The following is a 25,886-nucleotide window of genomic DNA, read 5'->3' on the forward strand; positions in this document are numbered from 1 at the left end:
GATCTTGGAGTTGTGAGTTTGAGCCCCACAATGGATGTAGAGATTACTTAAAAAATAAAATCTGTAAAAAAACAAACATATTTAGCCAGACTAATCAAGGAAAAAAAAGAAGGGAGTCAAGTAAATAAAATCAGAAATGAAGAGAACTTACAACTCACATCCCAGATATACAAAAAGTTATTAGACTACTACAATTACACATCAACATATTAGACAACCTACAAAAAACAGATAAATCCCTAAAAACATAAAATCTTCTAGGACTTGATCAAGAAGAAAAAGAACATCTGAACAGACCAATTACTAGTAATACAATTCAATCCATAATGAAAAACCTCCCAACAAACAAAAGTCTAGGGCCAGATGGCTTCACAGGTGAAACTGGAGAAAAAAAAAAAAGTAAAGAAAACTGAATACCTAGCGTGCTTAATCTATTCCAAATAACTGAAGAGGAAAGACTCCTTCCAAATTCATTCTATGAACTAGCATTACTCTGATATCAAAACCAGACAAAGACACTACTAAGAAAGAAAACTGCAGACCAATATCCCTAATGAATGGAACTATAAAAATCCTCAACAAAATATTAGAAGAATAAAGTCAACAGTACAAGGATCACACATCATGATCAAGTGGGATTTGACAGGGATGCAGAGATGGTTCAATATCTACAAATCAATCAAAATGATACACCACATTAACAAAATGAAGAATAAAAAAAAACATCATTTCAATAGATGCAGAAAAAGCATTTGATAAAATTCGACATCCACTCATGATAAAAACTCTCAACAAAGTGGTAATAGAGGAAGCATACCTCAACATAATAAAGGTCATATGTAACACAACTACAGATAAAATCATACTCAATGGCAAAAAGCTGAAGGCTTTGCCTCTAGGATCAGGAACATGTCAAGGATGAGGTCTCACCACTTTTATTCAACAAAGTACTGGAAGTCTTTGCTATAACAATCAGATATGAAACAGAAGTAAAAGGAATGTAAACTGGTAAGGAAGAAGTAAAAACTGTCACTATTTGCAGATAACATGACACTATATATAGAAAACCCTGAAGACTTCACAGAAAAACTCTATCAGAACTAATGAATGAGTTCAGTAAAGTTGCAGATACAAAATTAATATAATTAATATTAGATAATTAATATAATTAATGAATTTGATAATTAATATAATTAATATAAGAAATCTGTTGCATTTCCATATACTAATAACAAACAGAAAGAGAAATTAAGAAAAAAATCTCACTAACAATTGCATTAAAAATAATAAAATACCTAGAAATAAATTTAACCAAGGAGGTGAAACTCCTATACTCTGAAAACTGTAAGACATTAATGAAAGAAAGATGGCAAAAATAAATGTAAAGATGTACCATGCTCATGACTAGATTTAAAATTGTTTCACGGTCTATACTACTCAAAGCAGTCTATAGATTCAATGTAATCCCTATCAAAACACCAACAGTACTTTTCATAAAACTAGAACCCTATCAAAACACCAACAGTACTTTTCATAGAACGAGAACAAAAAAATTCTAACATTTGTATGCAACCTCAGAAGATCCAGACAAAACAATCTTGAGGAAGAAGGACAAAGCTGGAGGTATCATGCTCCTAGATTTCAAACTACACCTTTAAGCTACAGTAATCAAAACAGTATAGTACTGGCACAAAAAGAGACACATAGATCAACAGAACAGAGTAGAGAGCCCAGAAATAAACTCATGCTTATATGGTCAATTAACCTATGACAAAGGAGGCAAAATATACAATGGTCTCTTCAATAAATGGTGTTTGGAAAATTGGAGAGCTACATGCAAAAGAATGAAACTGAACCACTTCCTTACACCATATATGAAAACAAACTCAAAATAGATTCAAGACCTGGGGTGCCTGGTGGCTCAGTAAGTTAAGTGTCTGACTTCAGCTCAGGTCACCATCTCACAGTTCATGAGTTCGAGCCCCACCACAGGCTCTGTGCTGACCACTCAGAGACTGGACCCTACTTCAGATTCTTGCCTCCCTCTCTCTCTGCCCCACCCCCACTCATGCTCTGTCTCTTTCTCTCTCTCAGATAAATGTTACAAAAAAAATTTTTAATGGATTCAAAACCTAAATGTAAGACCTGAAACCATAAAGCTTCCCAAAGAAAACACAGACAATAAACTCTTTGACATTGGTCTTAGCAATATTATTCTTTGGATTTGTCTCAAGCAAGGGCAACAAAAACAAATATAAAAAATTGAGACTGGGGCGCCTGGGTGGCTCGGTCGGTTAAGCGTCCAACTTCAGCTCAGGTCATGATCTCACAGACTGTGAGTTCGAGCCCCGCGTCGGGCTCTGGGCTGATGGCTCAGAGCCTGGAGCCTGCTTCCGATTCTGTGTCTCCCTCTCTGTCTGCCCCTCCTCCGTTCATGCTCTGTCTCTCTCTGTCTCAAAAATAAACGTAAAAAAAAAAATTTTTTTTTTAAAAATTGAGACTACATTAAACTAAAAAGCTTTTTTTTTTTTTTTTTTTTTTTTTTTTGCCCAGAGAAGGAAACCAACAACAAAATAAAAAGGCAACCTCCTAAATGGGAGAAGATATTTACAAGTGATATATCAAATAAGATATACATATACAAAGAACTCAAATAACCGAACACACACACACACACAGAAAAACAATCTTATTTTAAAAATGGGCACAACACCTGAACAGACATTTTTCCAAAGAAAATGGAAGAAAATGACCATACGGATGATCATGAGACATATGAAAAAATGTTCAACATTGCTAATCACAGGAAAATGCAACTCAAAACCACAATGAGATGTTACTCCCACCTGTCAGAAGGGATAGTATCAAAAAGACAAGAAATAACAATTGTTGGCACAAGGATATAGAGAAAAGGAAACCCTTATGTACTGTTGGTGGGCATGTAAATTGGCGCAAACACTAAAAAAAAATAGTGTAGAGGTTCCTCAAAAATTTAAAAACAGAAATACCCTATGATGCAGCAATTCCTCTTCGGGCTATTTACCCCCCCAAAAACCACAAAACACTCATTCAAAGAGATAATATATGCACTACTGTGTTCACTGCAGCATCATTTACAATAGATGTGATAAGGAAACAACCTAAGTGTCAACTGAAAAGTGAATGAATAAAGAAGTTATGGAATATAGGTACATGGAATATTACTCAGCCATTAAAAAAAGAATGGGATCTTGTCATTTGTGACAACACAGACAGACGTTGAGGAGGTCATGCTAACTGAAATAAGTCAGACACAGGAAGACAAACACGTTATCATTTAATTTATATGTGGACTCTAAAAAACAAAACAAATGAACAAACAACAAAACAGAAACAAACTCATAAATACAAAGAACAAACTGGCTGCCAGAGGGGAGAAGGGTGGGGGATGCATGAAATAGGTGAAGGGGATTAAGAGATATAAAATTCCAGTTATAAAATAACTAAGAGGGATGTAAAGTACATCATAAAGAACAGAGTCAATAATATTGTAATAACTGTGTATGGTAACAGATGGTAAGTATACGTATCATGGTGAACATGTTGTACCACATGTAAATGTCAAATCACTATGTTGGTACACCTAAAACAATATAACATTGTATGTCAACTATACTTCAGTATATTAATTAATGAATGTTTACAGGGAGATTATAACCAACGGAGGAATGCTTTATAAATAATTACATAAAACTGTATATATATCTCTGTATCCAATCCTAAAATACAACTATGGAAAACAAAGCAAGAATATACAAAAGTGTAAGCAGAGACTATATCAGGGTAGTAGTGTTACGGCAATTTTATTCTTTTTTCTCCATTTCCCATATTTTCCAAAATTTCTAAAAGTATTTTTATCCTAAAAACCTATAACCCACACTTCTAAATGAGAAAAAAAAAGACACATATATATGTCCTAAAATATGTACACACGAACTCTCTCCACTGAAGTCATACAAAGAAACTTGACTGTCACTCTCAGTGCATTTCTGTAATTCTTTACTACCATTTACAATATGCTTGCAGATTTCAGAGTAGCTAACCGAGTATAAATCATATTAGACAACAACAGTAAAACAAACAAACAAACAAACAAAAACACTAGACTGAGGTTCAAATCCTGGTCTTTCTCTTTAATTTTATGACCCTGGGGAAGTTATTAACATTCCTGAGTCTTCATCATGTGTAAAATGAAACACAGACTACTTACCTCACACAGTTGTTGTAAGAATTAAATGTTGTACTGTATGTCGCAGTATCTGTGTACTTATATAAACACATAGGTAATCAAAATGCCTACTGAATTTGGATCAATTCAGTATGAAAGACATGGTTTACATTTCTGAATTCACAATTTAATAAGAAATAAAAACTTGAAAGGCAGAGATGAAAGGACAATTAAAGTTTCAAAGATAAGACCTAAGAGAATCAGTATTATTTAACCTCCAAAAAGCTGGAAAAAAAATCCACAGTTTTTTCAGAATTTTCACAGAAAATTGGCCATTTTCTAGGATAAAAGAACAGGAGAAGAGTGGGTTCAGATGAAAGACAAATACTTGGGTTAAATAAAAAGAATTCCAAGTTTACTTTAATTAAAAATTAGAAATTAGCAAAAATATGCAATATGTGAAAAAGTGGTTTCTCGTACAGATTACATCAGCATGTAATGGTGATCATATCCTATCTGAAGACTAGGCAATCTCTTAAGTCTGTTCTAGATTGTAAATTCCACCGACATGCAGGAAAAACTGATCATCAGGAAACTGAAGTCCCTAGAAGTTAGTGCTAAGATTTTACAGAACTTAGGAAAGCCACGTCAGTAATTTGGGCTTCAATTCCCTCACTGGCAAAAATGAGAGGGTTTGACTATGAGTCTCTATAATTTTAGTTATTAAAAAATATATATGATTCTAATTTAATACGATTTATGGCCAACACATATGGCAAGAATACAGAAAGTAAGCCGGGAGGGGAGGGGGTGTGCATCAATGATTACTTTCAGTGCTACAGAGAGGTACAATGGCATTATCATATTGCAGTAAATTACTACTTTGATGTAATGAATAGTGTACCAAGTAGTCTGAATTTTTTTAAGCAGCTTGACAAGATACTTGCAACCAGGAAATAGTCTAAGTAGCTAGGTAACTAATTCACTAAGCATAATCAAGTGACAATTATACATTCTGGCATATGGTTCCAAAATACCATGCTTACCTTTTCAAGTTCACTTAAAAATATGGTACCAGTATTTATAACATTTTGATTTGCTTATGAGAAAACTATTTGCATTGTCAGAACATATGAAAATTAATGGTGAGAAGGAAAGATGCTAAAAGATGTTAGGTCATAGAGGGATTAATAAATTCATTATTGACATGCCACTCATGTACTCTAGATAAAGAGGATATGATTTACACTAATGTGTGAGTAATGGTTCACCATAGAACATGTGAAACTTTCACTTAAAAATTAAGTCAAGAAATAGAAGCATTTTTTGAAACATGACACAAAACAGTGATTCAGAGCTGCCTACTTCCTCAAAGGAACTAAGATGACACACAATAAAACATATTTAAACAATATGAAACTTTGGCCATCTTATTTCTATACAAGCTAAAGTCAATTTCCAATCTCATATTCTTACATCTATAAATAAAGCACTAAATTCTGAAAGGTTCTCCTTAAAGTCACGAAGACTAAGAAGTCAGGGATTTCTCATGAGATAAGCATTAGATTTTTCAAGATCATATAATTTTTAACTTCAGGTGAAGGAATAACACTTTTTGAGGGGAAAAAAACATAAATGCCCTTATCTAACTCTTTCCCAAAGAAAACTAAAAACTTTGCACAAAAGAAAGCCTCCCTCAAAAACACTTACTTTACAATTATGAACTTAAAACTAGACATAAGGCTTAATGAATGTAAAGTAAATTAACAGGAACTAAACTACTTAGTTGACAGAGGAAATAATGCTACAATGACCCTTTTTAAATCTCATTAAGAGAAGTCACAGTAATTACACTCACAACAGTTTTATTTTTTAAATTAAAAAAAATTGGAATGTTCATTTATTTTGAGAGACACACACACACAACGTGAGAATGGGGGAGGGACAGAGAGAGAAGGAGACACAGAATCCAAAGCAGGCTTCAGGCTCTGAGCTGTCAGCACAGAGCCTGATGTGGGACTCAAACTCATGAACCATGAGATCATGATCCGAGCAGAGTCAGACACTTGACTGAGTCACCCAGGCACCCCCCTCACAAAAGTTTCAATACTAAGAGTCAAGAAACAGTGCCCTTCTAAAACACACACCCCCCTATATACACCACATACACTACAGACACTATAGTGAAACGTACTGTCTTGGTTAGAAAAGTGAGCATCTCAGGCAGAACTTCATCTGCTCTTTTACTGTGATAGGGGACCAGTAGCTGATTCATTTAATCTAATTGTCAATAAATGATGTATTTCCTTTACTCTTACAAGAAGAGCTTTCAATTATGTCTGTAAATTAAGTATCTGTAAGACTGATTCTATTAATTGTTTCAACCCTGAGTACATGCAGAACTGCCAATATGACGGGGACAAAGAATAAAACAAAACATCTGTGTTGCCATCGTCACTGGTATTCATCCACAAACGTCTAAAATCTTAAAAACTTTCTAAAGATGCAGATAGAAGATATGCAAGTTACAATACTAAACTGTGCACTCCATGTAATATTGTACGAACACATTTATCTCTTTTTTAAAGGATACCATTTATTTTCTTAACAATAGTCATGCAGTGTCCAATTCCACTTCAGTATCACACAGGTATCTTTCTGCGAATTCTATTAGCCATTGAAGAAATGCACTAAAAGGAGCCTCCACATCCACAAAATTACCTGACAAGCAATGTGCACGAGGTAGACCAGCTCTTTAGATTCACAGCCGTTTTTCGTTACTTCATTCTGTTCTTCTGAAAGCGAAAGCTATGTCAAAAAAAAAAAAAAAAAAAAAAAAGGGCAGAAGAGAGGGAGAGTTGTGATTAATGACGAATGAACGAGGCATTCAGTAATACTTGAACCCTCACGTTAACTTGCTGTAAGATAGGCCTTTTAATGGAAATCTACTGCTTACGGAAGGCAAAATGAAGAATTCAGGATTTTTCAAAAACTACGTTTCTAAGAATTGTCTTTGTAACTTAAATCTAAACTAGCACAACTGCATAACAGAAAGAAATAAAATACATTCATTCATGAGTAGGTCTTCACCTCCTTATTTAGCACATATGTGAAAGGAAGGCAGTAAGGCAGGCACTGAGAGACAGCATGCCCAAGTGGTTAGAGAGGGCTCAGGCTTTATTACACAGACTGGAAACTGACTTCCCAGAGAATAGTCCGGGCCTGCAGACACATGTCACTTCAGAATTATGTATGTCTGTACACTGGATTTTACTTGTTTTTAAACCAGCAGCTCAAATTTAGAAATGGGGTCGTTTCATAGGAAAAATACACATTTTGACTTCTTTGAAAAATCAGAAAATCTGAAATATCGGACCCATATTCTCATATGAGCAACAACCGGCTGGAACGGAAAAGTGACCAAACCCTTTAAAGGAGGCATGTATTCTCCAGAAGACTTTGCCACAGAATTAATTGCTCTTCATTTTTTCCCCAGTATTTAGGCTGAATGTTCATTGTCATTCATCATGCCACTTGCTCTGTGACTTTTTTTCCACATACAATTCTCTTCTCACATTTATATTACGTTTACAAACTCTGCTCCAGAGACACACAGCCCTGAGTTCAAAAGTGTCACTAGCTAGCTGTACAATATTGAACAACCCATATAATCTCACATCAGGAAAATGGGAATGAAATAATAATGCTTATTCTCAAGTTTGTGAGGATCAAATGAGATAATGCACAGAAAGTGTTCACCAAGACGCCTGGTAGTCAGTAAGTACTTAATGTTACCTATCATTATAGCTAATATTATAAAAATAAAATATGAAGACATAGTCTCTATTTTTGAAAGCAGGATCACTGAGGTATTAAAAAAAACATTCTGGTCTGAAGTAGAAGTTCGCAGGATAATGATTATTCTCACACCAGTCAAAATAAGGCAGATTCACTACAAAATCATACTTTAAAAAAAGGATTAAGGGTGAGAAAAAACCTAAATGAACTAAGTTGTAGAAAGTGACAAGACATTCATGAGACAGAAGAGACTCATGGACGTGCTCAGACTCATGGACGTGCTCAGACTCATAGACATGCTCAGAAGCCTGGTAAAGATGCAGGAGGATAAAGAACGTGCATTAGACAGGGTTAAGCAGAAACCAGCCAAACCATGAAGACCGCATATGGACTAGAGTCGATGAACTAAAATTCCAACGAAAATCTTGTAACAGAGAGACAATACCCACCCCCCTCCCCAGGTATATAGACAGGGTCAATGCACCAACAGCTCGGGCAAGAGCAGGAGAACAGAGACAGATAAACCAGGAGAACGGAGAGAGATGAACCTGTGCAGTGTGTGAAGTCTCCCCGAGCACACGGCAGCTAACCAGTGTAGACAGGGACAGGGCAAGAAAGCGCAGAGGGCCCTCTGAGGCACTCAAGACTGAGACAGAGAATGAGCGCATGCTCTCCCTTAGGTCAGAAAACTGGTGGCTTAGCAGTAAAGCATAAATAGATCATCAGATATCTCATCAATTTTCACTTTCCCCGCAATGGGAAAAAAACACACAAGATTTCTAAACATCCAAACCATAAGGGAGAATATAAAACTTTAAAATGACAGCAACTACAGGGGCGCCTGGGTGGCTCAGTCGGTTAAACGTCTGACTCTTAATTTCAGCTCAGGTCATGATATCACGATTCCTGGGATCGAGCCCCATGTTGGGCTCCACACTGACAGGACAGAGCCTGCTTGGGATTGTCTTTCTCCCTCTCTCTCTGCCCCTCGTCCACTCATGTTCACTCTCTCTCTCTGGAAATAAACTTAAAAAAAAAATTAAAAATAAAAATAAATTAAAATGTCAGTAACTATAAAATAAGTAAAGACTAGAAATAAAATCAATCTTCCTAAACAGAACTGGGGGGAGGAGAGGGTCAGGAAGAAGAGAAGAAACTTCCCCCAAAAGGCAAAAAGATGGATGTGAAGGAACGAACAGCAAAGACAGATGGTCTAATGATGTCAGTAAAATGGCAAAGTAGGCAACTGCAAATCCCAGTCCCTTCACAGAAACATGAACAAACAAGCAAAAACTCTCCCAACCAACTTTCGCAGTATGCTAGAATACAGTAAAGGTTTACAATCACCATGAGAACGCTGAATCAAGAAAAAGCCAACTTAAAAACTCTGTGGCATTTTCACCCACCCTCGCTCCACTCCTCCCCATCTTGGCAGCACTCCTGTGGATAGCAGTCCTGGCCCCAAGTACGGGACCCCCTTTCCCTGGGTCCAGAAGGAGGAGAGACATCATTGACAAACGACTGCATGTCCCTTCTAATCTGTCTGGCAGCTACATGAAGAACCGACACACAGCACACATCTCTTTTTCACCTAACTTGGAACTCATTCAGGGATTTAAAAAAGCAGCGTTGCTAAGATATTGTAAAATAAACTAAAAGTCTTCAGTCATATGAAGCAAAAGATTATAGTCAGCTTAAAGCCCAGGAGAAAGAGCTGAGGAGAGAGGCTCCTTGGGAAACGAGAGCACTCTAGAAACCCATGAACATGTTCAGGCTGGGACACATGCACGAAAGACAGGAGAAGACCTAAGCTTTCACCTCTACTCTCCAGGCTGTCAGAGCTGTAAAAAGCCCGGTTCATTGCTGAATGAGTGCCCCAACACAAAGGAAGTATGCAAAGACTGGAGGAAGTGGCTTTTTCTTTATTTTATTTTTTATTTTTAGTTCTTGGCATTCAGGGAATTCCCTGACAAAATACTACCTGAACACAAGTAAAAGAAGAAAGACTTCAGTGAGCACATATGACATGGAACACGATCTTTTCAAAAATAGTCTGTTAAAGTCACTAAAAACATAGACTGCAGCCCTCAGTATCAAAAACAGCAAACCTGTGGTGAGGGATAGAATCCAGTTCCCAGGGTTACCACATTATAATATCCAATGTCCAGTATACAACAACAAAATCACAAGATATACAAAGAAACCAGAAGGCATGAGTCATTGACATGAAAAAAAATAAATAAATAAACCAATAGAAGCTATCCCTGAGAAGTCCAGATATAGGACTTAACACATATTAAATGTACCACAAGAAACGCACTCAAAGAAGTCAAAGAAACCACAAAGAACTTAAAGGAAACATGAAAAACAATTTATAAATAAATGAAAATATCAAGAAGAAACAGAAAGTAAAAAAGGGAACAAAAAACGAATCTGGGGAATGACTAAAAATTCTAACTAAAGGGATCTAAATACTAACTAAAACTAAAAAATGCACTAAAGGGATCAACAGCAGATTTGGGCAAGAAAAATCAGCTTACTGAAAGACAGAATAAGTCAAAACACAGGTTTCCCTCACTATCCAAAAAGTAGAGCATTCCTTTAACCTTTACATTTTTTTTTAATGTTTATTTACTTTTGAGAGAGACACAGAGCACGAGCAGGGGAGGGGCAGAGAGAGAGGGAGACACAGAATCCGAAACAGGCTCCAGGCTCTGAGCTGTCAGCACAGCTGAGACACAGGGCTCGAACTCACAAACCGTGAAATCATGACCTGAGCCAAAGTCCTACGCTTAACCAACTGATCCATACCCGGGCACCCCCCACCTTTTTTTTTAATCTTTTAATGTTTATTTATTTTTGAGAGAGAGCCTTTGAAACCTTTTAAAAGGCAAAATGGTATAAAGCAAAGAGTATCCCCTGCCTTTCAAAAGTCTACATTACACCACCTTACTTTTACGAAAGACCTCTGTTAGTTGGTACCTGGTTTTGCTAACTGAAAGAAATCCAAAAAGGGTTTTCACTTTTATGAAAAAAAGCCGTTACTCTACTAATGTAGGTCTTCATCAAAGCAAAGTGGTAAAATGAAAAGTTTCAGAAAGCAGCATAAACCTATATACAGTCCAAAGAACAGAAAGAAAAAGTTTTTAAAAAGTGAAATGTAGGGCACCTGGTGGACTCAGTCAGTTAAGTATCTGACTTTGGCTCAGGTCATAATCTTGCCATTCTTGAGTTTGAGCCCCGCACCAAGCTCGCTGCTGTCAGGCACAGAGCCCACTTTGGATCCTCTGTCCCTCTCTCTCTACCCCTCCCCTGTAATAAATGAACATTTTTTTTAAAAAGGTGAAATGTTACTCAGGAACCAGTAGGACACCTTCGAGAAGACCAACACATGCATTATGAAAATCCCAGAAGGCAAAAGAGAAAAACATAAAGAGATTATAGAAGTCATATCAGGAAAAAGGAAGAATATGGGGCTCCTGGGCAGCTCAGTCAGTTAAGCATTCAAGTTCAGCTCAGGTCATAATCTTATGGTTGGGGAGTTCAAGTCCCCATCGGGCTCTCTGCTGTCAGCACAAAGCCCACTTCAGATGCTCTGCTGCCTTCTCTCTCTGCCCCTCCCCAACTCGTGCTCAGGCTCGCTCTCCTTCTCTCTCTCAAAAATAAATATAAAAAAACAATCTAAGGGGCACCTGGGTGGTTCAGTCGCTTAAGCATCTGACTCTTGGTTTTGGCTCAGGTCATGATCTCGCAGTTTGTGAGTTCAAGCCCTGCATCAAGCTTAACAGTGACAGTGTGGAGCCTGCTTGGGATTCTCTCTCTCTCCTCTCTTTCTGCCCCTCTCCCACTCATGTGCTATGTCTCTCTCTCTCCCAAAATAAAGAAATAAACATTAAAATATAAATAAAGAAGATGGAAGAACAGGATGAGGCACCTGGGTGGCTTGGTCGGTTGACTGTCTGAGTCTTGATTTCGGCTTAGGTCATGACCTCACAGTCGTGAGATCTAACCCTGCATCAGGCTCCACACTGGGAAAGGAGCCTGCTTAAGATTCTCTCTCTCCTTCTCCTTCTGCCCCTCCCGTACCTGCTTGCCAAGTGCATATTCTGTCTCAACAACAACAAAAAAAATTAAAAAGGAAGATGGAAGGAAGAACAGGAGAGCGCAGACTCTAGACCCCCACACAAAAACAGGCATTAGCAACTATCAACACACAAGAATACCTTTCTGAAAATCCCAGAACTTGGGAGGTGAGGTCAACACAAAACTTAGACCACAAAAATTAAGAAAGTCACATCAGAAGGTAAAGAGGAGTGGTTTCACGATGACTATCACCCCTTTCCCAGGCCAGCATAGCACCACACTGAAAGGATTCCCTAGGACTGTGATCATCCTTTGGGAGAAAAGAGCCCATTAGAGATATCCAACTTCCCCAATGCTCAGACGTGATCTTCAGGAGGCCCATTCCTGTCTTTCCTCACAGGGAACACTGAAGGAATTGGCAGAGGGAGACCACCTAGGGTCACTTAGTAACAAAAAAGGGGGGTGCGACACAGAGCAACCAGCCAATGGATACTGGTACCATGACACCGTGGCACCATGCCCCTGCTGGCAACCTTGCCTGATAAGAAAGCCCCACCAGGAGCTCTGCCCATCTATAGAGCCAAAATGCAGGTCAGCCCAGGGGCAACAGTTATCAGTTTTGCCTGGTTAGGGTCTCACCCATACAATTTGTTTTTTAATTCCAATAAACATAAATTGTTATTTTAGTTTCAGGTATACAATACAGTGGTTTGATAACTCCATGTATTATTCAGGACTCATAAATTCCCTTCTCTTAATCCCCTTCGCCTACTTCACCCACTCACCCCGACCTCACTTCTGGTAACCATCAGTTTCTTCTCTTAAACTAAAAGCTCATTTTTTTTGCTTTGTCTCTTTTTTTCTTTTTCCTCCTCATTTGTTTTTTGTTTCTTAAGTTCCACATATGAGTGAAATCACATGGTATTTGTTCTTCTATGACTGGCTTATTTCGGGTAGCCTTATATTCTCTAGCATTATACAATAATCCATGATATTGCAAATGGCAAGATTCCATCCTTTTGATGGTTGAATAATATTCTATTGTGTATATATACCACTTCTTTTTTATCCATTCATCTATTAATGGATACACGCTGCTTCCATAATTTGGCTATTGTAAATAATGCTGCGATATCGCTTCTCAGCCTTTGGCTAAGATCAAGGGTAAATAATACTGCAATAAATACAGGGGCGCATGTATCACTTCAAATTAGTGTCTTTGTGTTCTTTGGATAAATACCCAGTGCTGTGATTACTGGATCCTAGGGTAGTCCTATTTTTAATTTATTGAGGAACCTCCACACAGTGTTCTACAACAGCCGTACCAGTTTGTATTCCCACCAACAGTACACAAAGGTTCCTCTTCCTCCACATCTTTACTAACACTTGTCTCTTCAGTTTTTGATTTTAGCCATTCTGACAGATGTGTGGTGATTATCTTACTGTGGTTTTTGATTTGCATTTCTTGCTGATAAGCAGTGTTGAGCATCTTTCCATGTGTCTGTTGACACTCTGGATGTCTTCTTTGGAGAAATCTTTGTTCGTGTCTTCTGCCCATTTTTAACTGGATTAACTGGTGTGGTTTTGTTTGGTTGGTTGGTTGGTTGGTTTTGTTTTTGGTGTTCAGTTCTATAAGTTCTCATATATTTTGGATACTAACACTTGACTGGATATGTAATTTGCAAATACCTTCTCCCATTCAGTAGGTTGTCTTTTAGTTTTGTTGGTTGTTTCCTTTGCTGTGCAAAAAGCTTATTTTGATATAGTTCCAATAGCTTCTTTTTTATTTTGTTTCCCTTGCCTCCAGAAACATATCAAAAAAGATGTTGTTATAGCTGATGTCAGAGAAATTACTACCTGTGCTCTCTTCAGGGATTTTTATGGTTTCTCACATTTAGGTCCTGAATTCATTCTGAGTTTGTTTTTCTGTATAGTGAAAGAACATGTTCCAGTTTCATTCTTTTCCATGTAGTTGTCCAGTTTTCCCAACATCATTTGTTGAAGAGACTTTTTTTTTCCCATTGCCTAGTTAGCCTTCTTCATCAAAGATTAATTGACCATATAATTGTGGGCTTATTTCTGAGCTTTCTACTCTGCTCCATTGATCTATGTGTCTCTTTTTGTACCAGTACCATACCTTTTTGATTACTACAGCTTGAAGTCTGGAATTGTGATTCTCCAGTTTTGTTTTTCTTTTACAAGACTGCTTTGGCTATTCGGAGTCTTTTGTGGTTCCAAATTTTTTAATTGTTCTAGTTCTGTGAAAAATGCTGTTGGCATTTTGATAGGGACTGAATTAAAATGTTTTGTGTAGACTGTTGGGGATAGTATAGACATTTTAACCATATTTTTTCTTCCAATATATGAGCATGGAATGTCTTTCCATTTCTTTGTTTTGTCATCAATTTCCTTCATCTACGTTTTATAGTTTTCAGAGTACAGGTCTTTCACCTCCTTGGTAAAGCTTACTCCTAGGTAGTTTAATATTTTTGGTGCAAGTATAAATGGGATTGTTTTCTTAATTTCTCTTTCTGTTGCTTCATTATTAGTATATAGAAATCCAACAGATTACTCTACATTGATTTTGTATCCTGCAACTTAACTGGACTCATTTATCAGTTCTACTAATTTTTTGGAGTCTTTCAGGTTTTCTATATATAGTATCATGTCATCTGCAAAAAGTGAAAGTTTTACTTCTTCCTTAACAAAACGGATGCCTTTTATTTTGTTGTTGTTGTTGTTGTTGTTGTTGTTGTTGTCTCATTGCTGTGGCTAGGACTTCCAGTACCATGTTGAATAAAAGGGGTGAAAATGGACATCCCTGTCTTGTTCCTTAAAGGAAAAGTTCTGTTTTTCCCCATTGAAGATGTGTGGGTTTTTCATATATGGCCTTCATTATTAGACATATGTTCCCTCTAAACCTACTTTGTTGAGGGCTTTTATCATGAATGGATATTGTACTCTGTCAGATGCTTTTTCTGTACCAATGGAAATGATCATAAGGTTTTTACCTTTTATCTTATTGATGTGATGTATCAAGCTGATTGATTTGCAAATACTGAACCCAGGAATTGATTTGCATCCCAGGAATAAATCGCACTTGATTGTGGTGAATGATTTTTTTTAATGTATTGTTGGGTTCAGTTTGCTAATATTTTGGTGAGAATTTTTGTATCTATATTCATCAGAGCTATTGGCCTGTAGTTCCCTTTTTTGTGATGCTTTTATCTGGTTTTGGTATCAGGGTAATGCTGGCTTCATAGGAATTTGGAAGATTTCCTTCCTCTTTCATTTTTTGGAAAAGCTTGAGAAAAATAGGTATTCACTCTTCTTTGAATGTTTGATAGAATTATGTGAAGCAGTCTGGTCCTGGACTTTGTTCATTGGTAGTTGTATGATTATGGATTCAATTTCATTGCTGGTATTCTGTTCAAATTTTCTATTTCTTCCTCCTTCAGTTTGGTAGGTTATATGTTTCTAGGAATTTACCCATTTCTAGGTTGTCCTATTTGTTGGCTTATACTTTTTCATAATATTCTAACTGTTTGATTTCTGTAGCGTCAGTTGTTATCTTTCATTTGTGATTTTATTTGAGTCCTCTCTATTTTTGATGAGTCTGGCTAGATTGATTTTATTGATCTTTTCAAAGAATCAACTCCTGTTTTCATTGCTCTATTGTTTTTTGTTTTTTAGTTTCTATATCATTTATTTCTGCTCTAATCTTTATTATTTCCTTCCTTCTGCTGGTTTGGGGTTTTGTTTCTTCTATTCCTAGTTTGAGAAGGTGTAAGGTTAGGTTTTTTATTTGAGACTTTTCTTGCTTCTTGAGGTAGACCTGTATTGCTATAAACTTCCCTCTTAGAACAGCTTTTCCTGCATCCCAAAGGAATTTTGGACCTTTGCATTTTCATTTTCATTTCTCTATATGTAATTTTTTATTTCCTCTTTGATTTCTTGGTTGACCTATTTATTGTTTAGTAGTACATTATTTAAACCCTATGTTTCCGTGCTCTTTCCATATTTTTTCTTGTGGTTGATTTCTAGTTTCATAGCATTATAGTCAAAAAACATCCATGTATGACTTTGATCTTTTTGAATTTGTTGAGACTTGTTTTGTAGTTTAATATGTGATCTATTCTGGAGACTGTTCTGTGTACACTTGAAAAGAATGTATATTTTGTTGTTTTAGGATGGAATGTTCTGAACATATCTGTTAAGTCCATCTGGTACAGTGTGTCATTAAAAAACACTGTTTCCTTATTGATTTTTTTTTATTTGGATCATCTGTCCATTGTTGTAAATGTAGTGATAAAGACCCCCACTATTACTGTATTACTATCAACTACTTCCTTTATGTTGGTTACTAACTGTTTTATGATTTGTGTGCTTCCAAAGTGGGTGCAGAAATATTTATAATTGTTATATCTTCTTTCTGGATGGTTCCCTTTAATTATTATTTGGTGTCCTTCTTTGTCTGTTACAGTCTTTGTTTTAAAGTCTATTTTGTCCAATAAAAGTATTGCTATCCTGGCTTTCTGTTCTTTTCACTTTCACATCATTTGCATAATAAATGTTTCTCCATCCCTTCACTTTCAATTTGCATGTATCTTTAGGTCTAAAATGAGTCTCTTGGAGGCAGCATATAAATAGGTCTTGTTTTTTTTCTTTTATCCATTCCATCACCCTGTGTCTTTTGACTGAAGCATTTTGTTCATTTACTTATAAAGTAATTACTGATAGGTGTGTATTTATTGCTATTTGTTACTTGTTTTGTGGTTTTTGTAGTTCTTCTCTGATCTTTTCTTCTATTGCTCTCTTCTCTCATAGTTTGCTGGTTTTCTTTTGTGATATACTTGGATTCCTTTCTCTTTGTTTTTTGCATATTTATTACTGGTTTTGGTTTGTGGTTTCTATGAGGTTTGTATATAACACCTTCTGCATACAGCAGTCTATATTAAGTTGATGGTCACTTCAGTTTGAACTTATTCTTTACTTCTCTTCCACTCCCCAACCTTCATGTTTTTGGTATATGGTGGTATACTTTACATCCTTTTATTTTGTGAATCGTTTGACTGATTTTTACGTATATATTTCTTTTTACTGCTTTTGTGCTTCCCACTTTTCTTACTCTTACTTATGGTCTTTCCTTTCCACTCAAAGAGTCCCCTTTCAATGCTTCTTATAGGGTTGGGTTAATGGTCATAAATTCCTCTAACTTTTGCTTGCCTGGCAAACTTATCTTCTCCTTCTATTCTGAATAGACAGCCCTGCAGGATACAGTATTCTTGGCTGCAGGCTTTTTGCTTCCAGCACTTTGAATATATCATGCCACTCCCTTTCTAGCCTGCAAAGTTGCTGCTAAAAAATCCACTGATAGCCTTACGGAGTTTCCCTTGTATGTATTGATCTTCTTTTCTCTTGCTGCTTTTAAAATTCTCTCTACATCACTCCTTTTTGCCATTTTAATTATTATGTGTTTTGGTGTGGACTTCCTTGGGTTAATTCTGTTGGGGGATCTCTGTGCGTCCTGGATCTGGATTTCTGTTTCCTTCCCCAGATTCAAGAAGTTTTCAGCTATTACATTATCAAATAAATTTTCTGCCCACTTTTCTCTCTTCTTCTAGGATTCCTATAATATAAATGTTATTTTGTTTGTTGGAGTCATGGAGTTCCCTAAGTGTATTCTCATTTTGCATAATTTTACTTTCTCTCACCTGTTCAGCTTGATTACTTTCCATTACTCTGTCCCCCGGTCACTGATTCATTTTTCTGCTTCCTCTAGTCTGCCATTTATTCCATCTGGTGTATTTTTAATTTCATTTATTGTGTTTTTCATCTCTGTTTTTTTTTTTTATGTCTTTGTTAAGAGTCTCACTGATGTCCTCCACTCTTTTCTCAAGTCCAGTAAATACCTTTATGACTGTTATTTTAAATTCTCTATCAGGCACATTACTTATCTCCATTTCACTTATATCCTCTGCTGTAGTTTTGTCCTATTGTTTCATTTGGGACACCTCTGTCTCATTTTGTCTAACTCTCTGTGTCTGTTTCTGTGTGTCAGAAAAGTCAGCTACAGGGTGCCTAGATGGCTCAGTCAGTCGAAGTCCGACTTCAGCTCAGGTCATGATCTCGCAGTTGACGAGTTCAAGCCTCACATCAGGCTGTGTGCTGACAGCTCAGAGCCTGGAGCCTGCTTCAGATTCTGTGTGTCTCTCTCTCTGCCCCTCCCTGTCTCATGCTCTCTCTCTCAAAAATAAAATAAACATTAAAAAAAATAAAAAAATAAAATTAAAAAAGTCAGCTACATCTCCTGCTCCTGAAAGTGATGCCTCATGAAGAAGAGATCCCCTAGTGCCCTGCAGTGCAGTGTTCCATGTTTACTGGAAAGGTGTCTCCTATTTGTGTTGCGTGCACCCTGCTGTTGTGGCTGAGCCCCTTTTTCCTTCAGTCCAGTCATCAGCTGTGGCTCTCTTTGCCTGTTGTGGGCAGTGTTTATCCCAGCAGTGGGATTGAATCAAGCATGACTGGAAAGGGCAGATTCACCAAAGGGCAGGGGGGTGTAGGTAGCAAGTGTTTGCTGTTTCTCAAAGGTGGCCAGTGTATTTACCTTGGGGGAGGAGGAGTGAAATGGCACCTACCAGATCCTTTGTTCCTGGAGGAGTCTCCCAGCCATTTCTGTCTATGGCACAGACTGAGATTAGTAAATAACTCTCCCATATGGCCCAGGTGTTTTGCAAACTACTGTTTCTATGCTGTATCTCTCCTGGCTTTTTGTTTTGCTTGTCTCTTAAGGGCAGGGACTCAATTCCTATTGCCCTGCAGCTCTCCCAGAGCTTTAAGTCCTGCTATCTGTAAGAACTCACAAAATTCAGCCCCTCTAGTTTTCAAAGCCAAATGTTATGAGGATTTGGCTTCCCCACGCAGGCTCCTCACTGTGAAAGTCTGTTTCTGTCCCTTCTCTGCATCCACAGATCCCATTCTCCCACAGATGGCCTGCAGGTCTGTTTAGCTCCCCACCCTTCTTACCCTCTTCAGTGTGGCCCCTTCTCTACCTTAAGTTGTGATGTTTATTCTGCCAGTCTTCAAGTTGTTTTCTGGATTGTTTACACTGATGTGAGTGTTATCAAGTGGGATCTGGGGCACAAGGTGGGCTTAGAATCCTCCTACTGTACCATCTTCTCAGTTTCTATCTGTGATTATTTTACATGCAAATGGATTAAATTTCCCAGTAGACTAACAGATAGTAGGTAAATGGATACAAAGTGAGATTCAACTACAATGTGCCTAAAAGAGATTCATTTTAGCTTTAAGGACTAAAATTGAAGAGATTTATAAACTAAAAGTGAAGGATTAGGGAAAAAATACTTCTTGCAAATGGAAACCAAAAGACAAGAGGGGTGACTACACTTATGTCACACCAAGTAAACCAACCTTTAGTCAAAAAGTGTCACAAAAGAGGCGCCTGGGTGGCTCAGTCGGTGAAGCGTCCAACTCTGGATTTCAGCTTAGGTCATAATCTCACCGTTTGTGAGATCAAACTCCATGTGGGCTAACAGCACAGAGCTTATGTAGGATTTTCTCTTTCCTCTCTGCCCCTCCCCACTCACACACTCTCTCATGCTCTCTCTCAAAACAAACTTTAAAATAAGTGTTACACACAAAGGTCATTAAATAAAGACAAAGGGGTCAATTCATGAAGTAGATATAACAAGTGAAAATATTTATGTACTCAACACTAGAGCTCTTAAATATATTAAGCAAATATTTATAGAAAAAAAAAGGAAGAGTAAAAAGCAATACAACAATAGTGAGGGATGTTAATATCTGACACTTAACATGGACAGATCATCCAGACAGAAAATCAGTACGGAGACGTTAGTTAGACTTAAACTATATTTTAAAAGAAAAAAGACCTAACAGACATATTCAAAATACTCCATCCAACAGCAGTAGAATACGTGTTCTTCCTAAAAATGCACACGAAACATTCTCCAGGACAGATCGCACGTTATATCACAAAATATGTCTTTGGAAATTTAAGAAGACTGAAATCATGCCAAGTATCTTTTCCAATTGTTATGAAATTAAAAATCAATAACAGCAAGCAAACTGAAAAATTCACAAATATGTGTAAATAATATTCTCCTGACCAACAGGTGTCAAAAGAAAAAATGAAGTAAAAAAAATATCTTGAGAAAAACAAAATGGAAGTACAATATAACAAAACTTGTGAGATGCAACAAAAATTGTTCTGAGAGAAGCTTATAGTGATAAATGCCCATATTAAGAAAAAGAAGATCTCAAATAAACAGCCTATCTTCACACTTCAAGGAACTAGAAAAAGATGAAAACACTAAGCCCAAAGTTAACAGAAATAAATAATAAAACTCAAAAAACAAATGAAATAGAAATAAATGAAAAGAAAAACAGAATAAAAGAAAAACAACATAAAAGATCAACAAAATGAGGCACCTAGGTGGCTTAGTCGGTTAAACATCTGACTTCGGCTTGGGTCATGAGCTCACAGTTTGTGAGTCTGAGCCCCGCGTCAGGCTCTGTGCTGACAGCGTGGAGCCTGCTTGAATCCTCTGTCTCTCTCTCTCTCTGCTCCTCCCTCTCTCCCTCTCTCCCTCCCTCTCTCTCTGTCAAAAATATTTTTAAAAAAAGATCAATAAAACTAAGAGGTGGTTTTTTGAAAAGATAAACAAAATTGAAAAACTTTTAGCTAGACTATGAAAAAAAGAGAAGACTCACATAAAATTACATATGAAAGAGACATTATAACTGACAGCACAGAAATACAAAGAATCCGAAGAAACTCCTACCAACAATATGTCAACAAATTGGATAACCTAGAAGATATGAATAAACTCTTAGAAACCTATGCCTACCAAGACTGAACTGTGAAGAAATAAAATTTTAATAGACTGATAACAAGGAGATTGAATCCATAACCAAAAACCTTCTAACAAAGAAAAGACCGGGGCCTAATGACATCAATGGTGAATTCTGTCAAACATTTAAAGCAGAATTAACACCAACCCTACTCAAACTCTTCCATAAAACTGAAGAAGAGGGAATACTCCCAAATTTATTTTATGAAAGTAACCATTACATCCTGATACCAAAAGCCAGATAGGGACATTATAAGAAAAGTAAGTTATACACCAATATCCCCGATGAACATGAATATAAAATTTCTGAACAAAATACTAGCAAACCAAATTCAACAGCACATTAAAAGGCCATGATCAAGAGGGATTTCTCCCTGGCATTCAAGGAGAGTTCAACATACACAATCAATAAATGTGATATACGACATTAATGGGAGGAAAGAGAAAAGCACTTGATCAACTCAACAGAGGCATAAGAAGTATTTGAAAAAGAATCCAACATCCTTTTATGATAAAGATGCTCAATAAATTAAACACAGAAGGAATGCACCTCAATAATGAAAGCCATATGTGAAAAACCCACAGCTAACATCATACTCAACAATGAAAAGCTGAAAGCCTTTCCTCTAGGATGAGAAACTAGACAGGAGAACCCCTCTTGCGAATTCCATTCATCATAGTACTGGAAGTCCTAGCCAGAGCAATTAGGCCAGAAAAAGAAATAAAAGGCATTGAAATCAGAAAGGAAAAAATAAAAATGTTTGCAGATGACATGATCTTATACTTAAAAAAAACCCATAAACTCTACCAAAAAATATTGAAACTAATAAATGAATTCAGTAAAGTTGCAGGATACCAAATTGACACACAAAAATTGGTTGCAATTCAATATGTTAATAGTGAAATATGTGAAAAAATTTTTTAATTCCATTTACAATAGCATCAAAAAAGAGTAAAATACCTAGCAATAAATTTAACAAAGGAGGTGAAAGATCTGCACATAGAAAACTGCAACACATTGCTGAAAGAAACTGAAGATACAATTAAATGTAAAGAATTGATATTGTTAAAGTGTCCATTCTACCCAAAGTAATCTACAGGTTATATCCAGTTGCTATCAATATTCCAGGGGCATTTTTCACAGAAATAAAATAAAATTTGTAAAATTTACATACAACCACAAAAGACCCAGAATAGCTAAAACAATCTTGAGCAACAAAAGCAGAGCTAGAGGCATCACACTTCCTGATTTCAAACTGTATGACCAAACTATGGTAATCAAAGAAAAACAGTACCGGCATAAAAACAGACATTGGAGCTAAATCAGAACCAACAGAAATGAATCGAGAGCCTCAAAACTGACCCATGCACATATAGTCAACCAATTTTCAACAAATGTACCAAAAGTACACAATCAGAAAAGGATGGTCTCTTCAATAAATTGTAGGAAAACTGGGTATCTACCTGCAAAGGAATAAAATTGGATCCTTATAGCACACACAAAAACCAACTCAAAATGGATTAAAGGCTAAAACATAAGACTTGAAACCCAAAACTCATGTAAAAAAACAGGAGAAACTCCTTGGCACTGATCTTGGCAATAATTTTTTGAATTTGACTTTATCAAAAGCACAGGCAATAAAAGCAAAAATAAACAACTGGAACTATGTCAAACTAAAAAGTTGTTGTACAGCAAAGATACAATCAACAAAATGAAAAGCAATCTATAGAATGGGAGAAAATATTTGCAAACCACATATTTGATATGAACTTATTATCCAAAATATATAAAGAACTCCTACAACTCAACAACAACACAAAAAACCTGATCAAAAAATAAGCAAAGATCATATATAAAAATTTTTCCAAAGGAAAATGGCAAATGGGTATATGAAAAAATGCTCAACATTTCTAATCATCCAGGAAATGAAAATCAAAGCCACAATGAGATACAGTCCACACCTGTTAGGATACCTATTATAAAAAAATCAAAACAATGTGGAGAAAAGGTATTCTTGTGAATTCTTACCTTTTGATTGCAAAGTAGTTGTGGGTATGTAAATCGGTACAAGCATTATGGCAAAAAGTATGAGGGTTCCTCAAAAATTAAAAATAGAGCTATCATATAACTTAACAATCCCACTCGTGTATATATCCAAAGGAAATAAAATCATTATCTCAAAGAGATACCGGCATCCCATACTCACTGCAGCATTTTCACAGTAGCCAAGATATGGAAACCACCTAAAGGTACATCTACACTTGGATAAAGAAAATGTGGTATATGCATAGACATACACACGTATGCATGCACTCACACACTACACACAATGAAATATCGTGCAGCCATAAAAAATAAGGACATCTTGCAATTCGTGACAACATGGATGAACCTGGAGAACTTTATGTTATACAGGCTTATAAAATAAGCCTGACACAGAAAGACAGAACTTCATGATGTCACTTATATGCAGAATCTTTAAATCTTTAGGAAAAAAAAAAAAAAGGATGGGGCGCCTGGGTGGCTTAGTTGGTTAAGCATCCGACTTTGGCTCAGGTCATGACCTCAGAGTTCGTGAGTTCGAGCCCCACGTAAGGCTCTGTGCTGACAGCTCAGAGCCTGGAACCTGCTTCAGATTCTGTGTCTCCCTCTCTCTCTGCCCCTCCCCTGCTCACGCTTTGTCTCTCTCTCTCTCTCTCTCTCTCTCTCTCAAAAATAAACACTAAAAAAAATTTTTTTTTTTAAAAAAGGCTAGGGACACCTGGGTGGCGCAGTCAGTTAAGCATCTGACTTCAGCTCAGGCCATGATCTCACAGTTTTTGAGTTTGAGCCCTATGTCAGGCTCTGTGCTCACAGCTCGGAGGCTGGAGCTGTGTTTCCCTCTCTCTCTCTGCCCCTCCCTGCTCATGCGCGCTCTCTCTCTCTCTCTCTCTCTCAAATATAAATAAATATTTTTTAAAAAGTTGAATTCAGAGAAACAGAGTTGTGCTGTAGTTACAAGATGCTGAGGGGCAGGGGAAAAAGGACAAACTTCCAGTGGTAAAGTGAATAAGTTCTAGAGAACTAAGGCACAGCACGGTGACTACAGTTAAAAATAATGTACTGTACACTTGAAATTTGCTTGCAATAGATTTCAAGGGTTCTCAATACCAAAAAATAGTTACTATGTGGAGTGATGGATAGTTAATTAGCTTGATTGTGGTAATCATTTCACAATGTATACGTATATCAAAACATCACATTATACACCTTAAGTGTATACAACTTATATTTGTCAATCATACCTCAATAAAGCTGGAAAAAATATGTATGCACCATGTAAAAGAGCCCCAAATTATATAAACACTGACAGAATCAAAGGAAAAAACAGCCCTACAGTAATAACAGACTTCAATACACTACTTTAAGTAACGGTTAAATTAGCTTCTTTTCATATGCTTATAGGCCATCTGTATAACTTCTCTGGGGAAATGTCTATTCAAGTTCTTTGCCCACTTGTGAATTAGTCCATTTTATTGTTTTGAGTTGTAAGAGTTCTTTACTTTGGATATTAGTCCCATATCAGATACAAGATTTGCAAGTGTTTTCTCCCATTCCGTGGGTTACCTTTTAACTCTCTTGATAATATCCTTTGAAGTACAAGTTTCTACTTTTGATGAAATACAATTTATCTACTGGGTTTTTTGTTGGGTTGTTTTTGTTTGTTTTTTTTTTTTTTTTTTTTTTTTGCCTTTAGTTTTGGTGTCATATCCAAGAAATCATTGCCAAATTCAATGTCATAAAGATTTTCCTGTATGTTTTCTTGTAAGTTTTAAAGTTTTCATTCTCACATTTAGGTCTTCCGATTCATTTTAAGCTCATAAGGTAAAGAGTCCAACTTCATTCTTTTGCATGTAGATATCCAGTTTTACCAGCACCGTTTCTGAAAACGCTGTCCTTTCCTCCACTGAATGGATTTGATGATCTTGTTTAAAATCAATAGACCGTAAAAATGAAGGTTTCTCTATTCTATTCCATTGGTCTGTATGTCTGTCTTTACACCAGTACCACACTGTTTTGATTCCTTTAGATTGCAGTAAGGATTGAAATTAGGAAGTGTGAGTTCTTCAACTGCATTCTTCTTCAAGACTGTTCTGCATATTGAGTCACTTGAGAATTCCATATAAATTTTAAGATGGGTTTTTCTATTTCTACAAAAAAAAAAATAATGCCATTGGGGTTTTGATAGGATTACTATGAAGATGTAGATCACTTTGGGTAGTATTGTCATCTTAAAAACATTAAGTATTCCAACCCACAAACTAGAGATGTCTTTACATTTATTAGGCTTTCTTTATATTCTTTCAAGCAACATTTCGTAGCTCTCTGTATATAAGAGAGCTTGTTAAGTGTATTCTTAAGTGTTTTATTGATTTTGATGCTACTGTAAATGGAATTATTTTCTTAATTTCCTTTAGCAGATTATTCACTTTTAGCGTATAGAAATACAACTGATATGGGATTGATGATTTTATATTTGGAAACTACTGAACTAAGAGTTTTCTTATGGAATCTTTATGATTTTCTACATATAAGACCATTTCATTTGCAAACAGATAATTTTACTTCTTTCTTTCCAACTTGGATGCCTTTTATTTCTCTTGCCTAATTGCTCTGAATCATACTGAGCAGAAGTGTTGAGAGCAGACATGCTTGTTCTTGATGTTAGGAGAAACGCTTTCAGTTTTTCACCATGGGTATGTTAGTTGTGGGTTTTTCATAGTTGGTCTTTATTCCGTCAGTTTCCTTCTGTTCCTAGTTTGTTGAGTGTTTTTATCATGAAAGGAGGCTAAATTTGTCAAATGCTTTTTATGCATCAACTGAGATGATCACATGGGTGTTTTTTTTCATTCATTCAGTTAAT

At 36.5% G+C, this 25,886-nt stretch overlaps 1 protein-coding gene across 2 annotated transcripts in view; it reads right to left on the reverse strand.

The window, feature by feature from the left end:
- Positions 1-25,886, reverse strand: part of ARHGAP32 (Rho GTPase activating protein 32) — a 198,412-nt gene that overhangs the window by 109,337 nt on the left and 63,189 nt on the right. For both annotated transcript variants that reach the window (XM_042957832.1, XM_007082691.3), the window contains one exon: positions 6,929-7,015. In XM_042957832.1, the coding sequence (XP_042813766.1) occupies positions 6,929-7,015 (87 nt within the window). The remainder of the gene's footprint in view (positions 1-6,928; positions 7,016-25,886) is intronic.

The sequence above is a fragment of the Panthera tigris genome, chromosome D1 (genome assembly GCF_018350195.1).
Source record: "Panthera tigris isolate Pti1 chromosome D1, P.tigris_Pti1_mat1.1, whole genome shotgun sequence".
Taxonomy (NCBI): Eukaryota; Metazoa; Chordata; class Mammalia; order Carnivora; family Felidae; genus Panthera; species Panthera tigris.